General features: G+C 34.0%; 2 protein-coding genes across 2 annotated transcripts; one reads left to right on the forward strand and one right to left on the reverse strand.

Moving 5' to 3' along the window:
- Window positions 1-545: 545 nt before the first annotated feature.
- LOC129873274 (secreted RxLR effector protein 161-like) lies at window positions 546-1,178 on the reverse strand. The gene has a single exon (XM_055948338.1). The coding sequence runs from the start codon at window positions 1,176-1,178 to the stop codon at window positions 546-548; it is 633 nt and encodes a 210-aa protein (XP_055804313.1).
- Window positions 1,179-7,692: 6,514 nt separating this feature from the next.
- On the forward strand, window positions 7,693-10,123 carry LOC129880794 (homeobox-leucine zipper protein ATHB-6-like). Its single transcript, XM_055954989.1, has 3 exons — window positions 7,693-8,040; window positions 8,452-8,822; window positions 9,232-10,123. Exons 1-3 carry the CDS (start codon window positions 7,974-7,976, stop codon window positions 9,763-9,765), a joined length of 972 nt encoding a protein of 323 aa, XP_055810964.1. The 5' UTR covers window positions 7,693-7,973; the 3' UTR covers window positions 9,766-10,123.
- The last annotated feature ends 413 nt before the right edge of the window (window positions 10,124-10,536 follow it).

A 10,536-nucleotide genomic window follows, 5' to 3' on the forward strand; every position in this document is an offset into this window, starting at 1 on the left:
GTACTCAAATAAATATTTAAATTTATATAAAATTGAACAAATAGTCACATGCTTCCTACGTGGTGTTATACATGAAATTTTACATCCTAAATGGCGTCTTACATGTATTATGTCACGTAAGATGCATGTGTACTTGTTTAATTTTATACAAATTTAAATGTCTACTTGTTCACAATCAAAATTGAAGGGCATAAATTCAAATTGACGTCAAGTTAAAAGGTATATTTATGTATTATGCTTATATTTTATGCATTATATTATGGATTTTAAATTATTTATTGATAACTCCATTAATAGAGCTTTGTATAAAGACATAACAGAGAGAAGAATCAGACAAGGGAGAAGAAGAAGAGGAGGAGTTACATTGCTCACTATATCACTAATTTCAACTTGGCTTACATGTGTATAAGTGTGATGTATTTATAGAGCACTTATAGTTAGTTTCTAATCTCAACTAACTATAACAAACTTATAACAAACTTCAACAAACTTATTTAACTATGGTAGCTTGTTAACTTCTCTATGGTTAACACTCCCCCTCAAGCTCATGGTTTGAACAAGTTCATAACTCCAAGCTCATTCAACAGCAAATGATGTTGAGCCTTACCAAGACTCTTTGATAGCAAGTCAGCTAATTGATCCTTGTTGTGTGTGAATTCTATTTTCAGTATTCCTTGATTGATTTTCTCTCTTACAAAGTGACAATCAATGTCTATGTATTTAGTCCTGTCATGAAAGATGGGATTAGCCGCAATCTGAATTGCTGCTTTACTGTCACACACCATGGTTATAGGAAGCTCAGTGTGTACACCAAGCTCTTCAAACAACCCTACTAGCCATGTAACTTTAGCTGCACAATTGGCCATACTTCTGAACTCAACTTCAGCTGAGCTTCTGGACACAGTATCTTGCTTCTTTGACTTCCAGGATATCAAGGCTCCACCAAACTTAACTAAGTAGTCAGTTACAGATCTTCTTGTCTCCACGCAACCACCCCAATCTGAGTTACAGTAGGCAAGAAGCTTGTTAGTATCTTCTGGTGGCATCAATAATCCAAGTCCAGGAGCTTTTTTTATGTATCTAACTACTCTCAATGCTATTTTTATGTGAGACTCTTTAGGACAGTGCATGTATTGACTTAGGACCTGAACTGAGAAAGCTAAATCAGGCCTAGTCATGGTCAAGTATAGAAGTCTTCCTACTAGTCTTTGATATCTGCTAGGATCCTACAGCTTGTGATCTTCATGTCCCTCATTACTTTTAATACACTTATCATATTGCACAAATGTCAACTTCTGATTCTGTTCTAGTGGAGTTCCTACAGGTTTAGCTCCCTCTAGACCATATTCAGTGATCAATTCAAGAGCATACTTCCTTTAAGACATGTGAATCCATTTGCTTGATCTAACACATTCAATACCTAGGAAGAATTTGAGCTCTCCCAAATCCTTTATCTTGAATTATTTTTGTAATTTTTTCCTTGTGTCACTGATGATAGATTGATTACTATCAGTGATCAAAAGATCGTGTACATAGACCAACACAATGAGTATATCATCCTCATCATGTCTAGTAAAGAGTGAGTAGTCATAATGACTTTGATGGAATTCCAATTGAATCAAGGATTGTGTTAACTTAAAGTTCTACTACCTTGGTGCTTTTTTGAGAACATATAGAGACTTGTGAAGTTTGCAGACTTTAGAACTCTCCCCCTGTCTAACAAATCCAGAAGGAATGGTCATGTACACATCTTCTAATAAATCACCATTGAGGAAAGCATTGTGGACATCCATCTGATGTATAACCCAACCCTTTGATGCAGCAAGAGAAACTATAGACCTCACAGTTACCATCTTAGCCACAGGACTAAAAGTCTCACCATAATCTAGGCCCTCCTGTTGATTATATCCCTTAGCTACTAATCTGGTCTTGTACCTCTCCACTTCCCATGTAGACTTATATTTGACTTTGTAGATCCATCTGCAGCTAATAGGATTCTTACCAAGTGGAAGATCTACCAGACTCCAAGTCTTGTTGTCCACCAAGGCATCTATTTCCAGCTGTATTTCTTGGATTCGCTGAGGGTCAAGAGCAGCTTCTTTATAAGAAGAAGGCTCTAAGATAGTTGAATATGCCTTGATAAAAGAGCTATAAGAAGGAGAAAGATGATTGTAAGTAATATAGTCAGACATTGAAAATAAACAAGAGTGGCTTTTGGGCTGACTGACAAAGTTTTGAAGCCAGAGAGATAGTTTGATTAGTCTAGAAAACCTCCTGGAAAGAATAGAAGTAAAAAATGTTAGAGGCTGAGAGTATATAGGAACTTCTGCATGGGAGAGGGAATAGAAGATGACATATTAGGAGAATTAGAAGAAGGTGAAGTAGAATTTACTTTAGGTGCATGTGGACTGGATGGAGGATTAAGAAAACTTGAGGTAGGTGAATCAATATCAGGTGGCACTAAAGTTAAGACTGGAAATATGGGATTGGATGAGGTTTAGAAATTGCTGAAAGAAAGCAAGTCCTCTTTAAACACAACATGCCTGTTTACAAACAAGGATTTAGAATGCAAATCATTTAGAAGGTACCCTTTTTGAGATAGAGTAGCCCATGAGAACAACAGGTATGGCTCTAGGAGAGAACTTATCTTTGATAGTTAGACAAGTGGCATAACACAGGAAACCAAAGGTTTTGATATGAGAGAAGGAGGAAGGATGTTGATACACTAACTCAAAAGGAGACTTATAGGACAGGAGTTTAGAGGGAAGTCTATTAAGAATATAGACAACAGTGGTAACACATTTTCCCCAAAACTTTAAAGGAACAGATGCCTGGAACCTTAACGCCATTGCCATGTCTAATATAGTTTTGTGTTTCCTTTCCACCACACTTTTTTGCTGAGGTGTATAGACACATGTGCTTTGATGACATATACCAAGACTTGAAAATATGGATTGAAAAGTTGTGCTAAAAAATTCAGTCCCATTATCAGTTCTAAACACTTTGACACATGTAGAAAATAGGTTGTGAACTTGAGCAAAGAAATGTCTCAGCACAACTATTGTATCAGACTTAGATGTGACAAGAAATAACCAAGTGAATCTGGAGTAATCATCTACTAGTAACAAAGTACTTCATTTCATTATGAGTAGGCACCCTATATGGACCCCAAACATCACAATACACTAAGTCAAACAGTGCTTTTAAAGTATGAGTGCTTACAGAAAATGGAATTTTTATTTGTTTAGCTAATGGACACACAGTACATGTAGAATGATCTGATATATCTAAATTAGTAAGATTAAAGGGCCTCCTTATTACATCAATGTGAGCATGTCCTAACCTTCTATGCCACAGTGCAATAGAATCAGAACTACCATATACAGGAACACTAGTAGAGGATGTTTGAGCAGTACTAAATGAGCTTTGAGTAGGAATTGAATAGTTGAAACCTTTCTTAAGGATGTAGAGCCCTTCATCTTCTCTACCAATCCCCTTGACCTGTCCACTATAGAGATCCTGGAAAATACAAAAGTAAAAAAAAAATACTGCCATACATTGAAGTTCCTTGGTTAGCTGAGATACAGATAACAAGTTGCATTTGAACTCAGGAACAAAGAGCACATTTCCAATAACTTAGTCTCCAAAGACTTTTGTGCTACCAACATGAGACACTGATACTACACTTCCTATGGGTAGAAGTATCTGCCTTCTTTCAGACTTAGATACTGATGTGTACGTATTTAGTAATGCAGACTGAGATGTCAAATGGTTAGTAGCTCTTGTATCAACTATCCACTCCTTATTCACATATTTGGACACTAGAGCAGATAGAACTCTACCTGCAGTGGCTATTTTAGCTGAGTGCTCTCCACCAGTATCACTTCCTTTGTCTAGTAACTGCATGATCTGTTGATATTGATCAACTATGAAGAAAGCTGCAGGTGATGTGGACGATATGCTTGTTGCACTCGTTTCTCCATTATGTGGTAGGCCTGTACTTTGAGTAACTACAACTTGGTTAGCAAAAGAACTAGAACTAGATGTAGAACTACCAGCTTTCTTCTTAGATATCCATCCAACTAGATAGCCTTTGACTTTAAAACATTGTTCCTTAGTGTGACCTCTATAACCACAGACTTCACAAGTGATGACAGGCTTCTATGGTTTCTGAGGATTATACTGATTCTCATAGTGATTTCTACTTGGATTACCACCACCACCACTAAGTTAATGACCAAAGTTACCACTACCAATACTATGACCATTCCCTCCCTTTTGACTAAATAGTGCAGTGCTTTCAATCATTTTAAAAAGAGATAAGCCTTCATAACTAGTGTGTGCTATGTTCCTTTGACTTTCATGATCTATGATAAGAGAAAAGACTTTGTTCAAATTAAGAGTTGGTGACTGCATTAGAATTTGACCTCTGGCTGAAGAGTAAGTTTCATTTAGTACCATTAGGAACTCTAGTAACCCTTGGTATTCATAATGGTCTTGAAACTTCTTAGACTCGGAACATGAGTAGCCTGGGCATAATGGAGTCATATTCATTCCACAGTCCTTTGAGTGTAGTGTAGTAATATGTAATTGACATAGTCCCTTGACTTAGACTGTGAATTTTTTTATGAAGTTGATACACATGTGCTCCATTAATCTTATCGAACCTTTTTTTCAGATCACAGCACACTCTGTGTGCATCACCATCATACACAACAGTCCCTAGTAATCCTGGTCGAGCAGCATTCATAATCCAGGAAAGAATTACAGCATTACACTTCTCCTACGCATCAAAGAACTCAGGTCCAAACTTAGACTTAGGAAATTTGTCATCAATAAACCCAAACTTACTCTTACCTAGCAGTCCAATTCTCATAGATCTACTCCAGATTGCATAGTTCTCTAAACCATTCACTTGAAGAGATATTAAGGAACCTAGAGTATCATTCTGGTGCAAAAACAGAGGATGATTGTGATCAATATTTGGAACTATGAAGTCAGATGTTGCATTCATTACAACTGTGTTTGAGTGTAAATTCTCAGTACCTAATATTCTAGATGCAACTTCACCTAAATTCACCATTGAAATTGCTTCAAAACTGAGTATGCAGATTTGATACTTATTTGCGATTCAAACACTTTCCAGATTCGAATCTAAGTACCTGTAATGCACTACTCTAAGACTCTACTGCTTGATCTAGTCTAAGACCTCACCAATGCTCTGATACCATGATAACTCCATTAATGGAGCTTTGTATAAAGACATAACAGAGAGAAGAATCAGGCAAGGGAGAAGAAGAAGCAGAGGAGTTACATTGCTCACAGTATCACTGATTTCAACTTGGCTTACATGTGTATAAGTGTGATGTATTTATAGAGCACTTATAGTTAGTTTCTAATCTCAATTAACTATAACAAACTCTAACAAACTTATTTAACCATGGTAGCTTCTTAATTTCCCTATGATTAACATTTATACATATCAAATGATATAAAATTTAAATTTAAATTACTGAATTTTGTCAAATCCGTAACTATAATGCTCGTTCCCTACCTAATGAATGGAATAACCTTCATTTTTCAGTGCCAATACGAAGATCTCAGAGCTTGATATGCACTATAATTTCAATAAAGATTATATTTATTCATATTTTTAAAAATATAATGAATTCAATTAAAAAAACTTTTTAAAAAATGAAACGGATTTTCTAGAAAATATAATAAAAACAAACTTATCTATAAATCTCCTGCAATTTTTCTTTGGCTTATTTGATTCAGTTCAGTTGAGAAGCACATGGGTTGCCTTTCTTTTTCTCTTTTCTTTTCTGTTTTTTATTATCCAAATATATTTTGTCATTTTATTCTAATTCATTTTTCAACTAATCTCACCGACCACGCCGAGGAGATAAATTGGCCACCGATTATTTCAATTAATCGGCTCCATCCAAGCCTAATAAGCCGAGCCGCTCCGTTCTCATTCCACTTATCAAGATTATTTTTTTTTACAGCTTATAGCCTTACTGGCTTTTTCGGTCATTTCAGTCACTTTTTATAGTCTTATTTTTTTGAGAAATTTTCTTATACAGCTATATTTTTGCCTCTAATTACAAAATGTAGCAGTATATTAATTTTAAAATATAGCGAAATATATTTTATCTATGTACATAATAATAGTGAAATATATTATAACTATGCACATAATAATACTATTGAAATACATTATATAGTGCGCTTATTAAGTTTATCGCGCGTTTAGTAAGTATATTCGCGCTTATACAATATTTCTGCACAATTATATCCATGCATATCTATTGTATACCACACAACTAGCACTATATTCCGTAAAAAATATTAGCATCATTAATTTCGATTAAAGTATAGGACCTTTAATTTGTTGTGTTACGGAATATTTTTTTTAGTACATATTTTTTCGATCTTCTGAGGGTACATACAACTTATTAGTCTTAGAGCCCGTTTGGATGGGCTTAAAAAAAGTAACTTTTATGTATGAAGTGCTTTTAGAACTTTGAAGTGCTGAAAATTATTTTTATAAATAAGCAGTTGAGTGTTTGGATAAAAGTGCTTATGATGTGAATTTTAGGGTTAAAAGAATAAAAAAAAGCTAGTTTGAGAATTTTGTTAAAAATATAAGGGATAAAAAAGTAATTTTCATGGTCAAAGAAAATGACTTTAAGCATTTTGGAAAAAAGAAGTTAGGAATCCTAACTTTTCATTTTTGACTGACTTTAAGAACTTTATGGCTTAAAGTCAGCATTAGGCAAACACGTCCAAAAGCTAAAAAGGGGCTTTAAGTTGGTCAAGTCAATCCAAACGGGCTCTTACCCTTTCACTTAAAAATATCTTGTTTAAAAGAGAACGAAATAGATTAATAAATAAAGTTATATATACTCGTAGGATAATATATTTTGTATTAATTAATGTAATTTAAATTCGTATAATAAGTTATTTATTATTTTATTTAGTTTTCTAGGAGCCTAACTAACTAAATTTGTGTGTAAAAATGACTTCATTCTTAAAATTGAAACCTACTATTAACGATGTTACTTATCAATTAAAGATTATAAATCAATGTTTACTCGAAAGAGTTACCTACTATTACCTTTTTAAAATATACTAATTGTATTGATATTTCTAATACCGTTAACACTCTATATAACTTATAGCTTCAACAAAATAACAATTGATAGAGAGCTAGAACAAATGCACTAAGCAAATAGTTCCCAATCCCACATTGAACCAAATGTTGTTTTTATGAGATAGAAATAACGGGTAAAGTTGTTGCTATGTAATCAGGAGGTCAGAGATTCAAGTCTAGAAAACAGTTTCTGGTAAAAATGTAAAATATGATTGCGTACAATAGATTCTTGTGGTCGAGCTCTTTCCCGGACCTTGCGTATAACGAAAGCTTTAATCCCCCAAACTACCCTATCAGAAAAATTATTTTTGATAGATCACGATAACCAAAAATGTAAAATATCTCCTAGGAAAAAGTCAAGTTTATTGCAAACCAAGTTGCATTTGCACTGAATTTCAAGTTCATTTCATTTGATCCCCCACCCCTTTGAAAGTGTCCCTAACCCCAGTCAGATTCTAACCCTACATCTGACCCCAGATTTGGTTTTATTTAAAGAGAGGAAAAAATAAGCTAAGCCAGCTGTGTTGTCTACTCGTTTCTTATTTTCCTCTCTCCAATTTCTTCCCCTCCTTTCAACTTTTTTCTTTTTTTTTCTCTTTCTAAATATGTACACACCATTTTCTTTTAACACTTCACAAAATTATTTGTGAAGCAATGAAATTGTGTATTTAGCACTTTTACTTCCTCTTCTTAATTTTCTTTAATTATGGGATTAGAAGTGGAGGAATTAATTGAAAAGGAGAAATATGGAGTATTATTTGATCTTAAAAAATAATAATAATTGAACTTTCAATTCAAGAAAGAAACTACAATCATCATGAAGAGAGTTCGTAGCAATGATTCATTGAGTGCACCATTGATTTCCATGTGTCAAAATACTACAGGTGCTTAATTTACTTGGTTAAATACTTCAAATTCCCTTGAAGTTTTCACTTCTTTAATTTTTAATTTATATTTATGTTCTCATGAAATTCTGTTCTATTCTTGATATAATAGCATGTCCAATTTGTAATCCCCATGTAACTGCTTAGTGTGTATATAAATTTGACACAATTAAAGCATTTCAATTGAACTTTGATGTTACTAAATAATGTTCCACTACGTAGTAATGGATTACATATTGTTATAAGTCAAGTCTTATCAAGTTCTCACCGTCATAAAAAGAATTACATATTGTTATAAGTCAAAGTCTTAGTGTATTTGTGAGTAGGGTGTTTATCATTCGATCAACTGTGTCAGATCATTAATCTATTTTTGTTATGTGTTTCTCATGTTATTTTGCTTGTTATTTATAGACGAACACAACAATTGGAACAATCAAGTTTACTTTCAATCCATGTTAGAAGGGTTAGATGATGATGAAGCTACCTGTGTTGAAGAATCCGGCGTTGGATCGGAGAAAAAGCGTAGGTTAAGAGTGGATCAAGTGAAGGCATTGGAGAGGAATTTTGAAGTAGATAACAAGCTTGAACCTGAAAGGAAAGTGAAATTAGCTCAAGAACTAGGGCTTCAACCGCGACAAGTGGCGATTTGGTTTCAAAATCGCCGTGCGCGGTGGAAGACGAAGCAATTGGAGAGAGATTACAATGTTCTTAAAGCAAATTTTGATTCACTCAAACATAAATATGAAGCTCTCCAACATGACAATGAAGCTCTCTTCAAAGAGGTACATTATATCTGCCGACTACTTTTAGTTTTAAGTGATTGGGTGAAGGACTTTTAGGTTAATTCTCCAAAACATTTTCTCTATATTTTTAAGGTAATGGTTAGGCATGTGCTTGATGCACTTGAATCGAAAACTAATTCTCTAACTCCTCGATTTAGTGATAAGATCTGATTATACTCTACACTACCCATATCTCACTTGGTGTGATTTCAATAAATATGTTGTTAATTAGGCATATGTACTCTCCACGCCTTACAAATTCTATTATGGGATTACACTAGATTTTGTTATTGTTCTAGAAAATGAAAACTATAGGTGACTTTTACCTTTGCTAGGGCTTTTTATGTCAAAGGAATCCAATATTTATTAAGTAATTTTAATCTTTCTTTTTTGGGTTTTGACATTGTAGATTAGTGAGCTAAAATCAAAGGTACATGGAGGAAACAATGAAAGCAAAATTGCTGTGAAAGAAGAGGCTATAGAGTCAGAATCAGATGACAAAGAAATTGAACAAATCAACAACCAATACAACAATTCTAATACAGAGCTCAACTTTGATAGAATTATTATGAATCCCTCAATTATTTTTACTGATTTCAAAGATGGCTCATCAGATAGTGACTCGAGTGCAATCTTAAACGAAGATAACAATGGCAGCAGCCCAAACGCCGCTGTCATTTCATCTTCCGGAGCTTTGTTGATTAATTCAGGATCAGGGTCAGGGTCATCGTCCCCGGATTCTAATTCCTCATTGAATTGCTTCCAATTCTTGGAATCAAATCCGAAATCAATTCTTGAAAATGAGGTTAATTTTAGTTCGTCGCAGTTTGTGAAATTGGAAGAGCACAATTTTTTCAGTGGCGAAGAATCTTGCAGTACTCTGTTGTTCACAGATGAACAAGCTCCCACGCTTCATTGGTATTGCCCGGATGATTGGAATTGAAAAGGCTCCTTAAAAGAAATTTTTGTATAGTTGAGGTAATGCAAGGGGTACGGTAAGTGGCAGAGTGATTTTGCTGTCATGATTCATCGAGATTTAGTTTCAAGAATAAAAATGAGGAGGCGGGGTATTTCACATGGGCTACCGTATACAGGTTGGGTGGTTGGGGGACGTGGGAAAGCGTGTGAGTTTGTGTAAAAGTTTGGCATTTTGCATTGTACTTTGAAATCTTACACAATTCTGTGTTTTTTACTGAGGTGGCGTGGGGGTGGGGTTGGAGGGTCATGAGAATCTATGATGATGATGTAAAAGAAAAACTTTCCTTGTAATGGTAAATAAAGGTGGTGACTAGCTAAAAGTATTTCATGGATCTCATTTTTGAATGATTTTACAGCTTTTTAATTCATGAAAATCATAATTGAGGACTATATACATGTTAAGTAGATAGATATAATGTTGATGGTAAAAAGAAACTTAAAGATGAATGAGAACATAGGGAAAATAAAGTTCAAAATTTAAAACATTGTTTAATTTGAATGTTTAAATTAAAATATTATTTAATTTGAGTGTTTAAATTAAATATTCTAATAAATTTTAAGGGGTTGATTATGTATTTAAGCCAAAACAAAGAACACTTAGTGAGCTCACTTTGATGAGCAGAAAGACTTTTGATACGAATTTAAATTTAATGGAATTTCACCATCAAACACTAAGCGAAAAAAAAAAAAAGACATCATTGAACACTTAATAGGTAAGCTGTAGGAAAATTTTAAG

Source organism: Solanum dulcamara, chromosome 2, assembly GCF_947179165.1.
Source record: "Solanum dulcamara chromosome 2, daSolDulc1.2, whole genome shotgun sequence".
Classification (NCBI taxonomy): domain Eukaryota; kingdom Viridiplantae; phylum Streptophyta; class Magnoliopsida; order Solanales; family Solanaceae; genus Solanum; species Solanum dulcamara.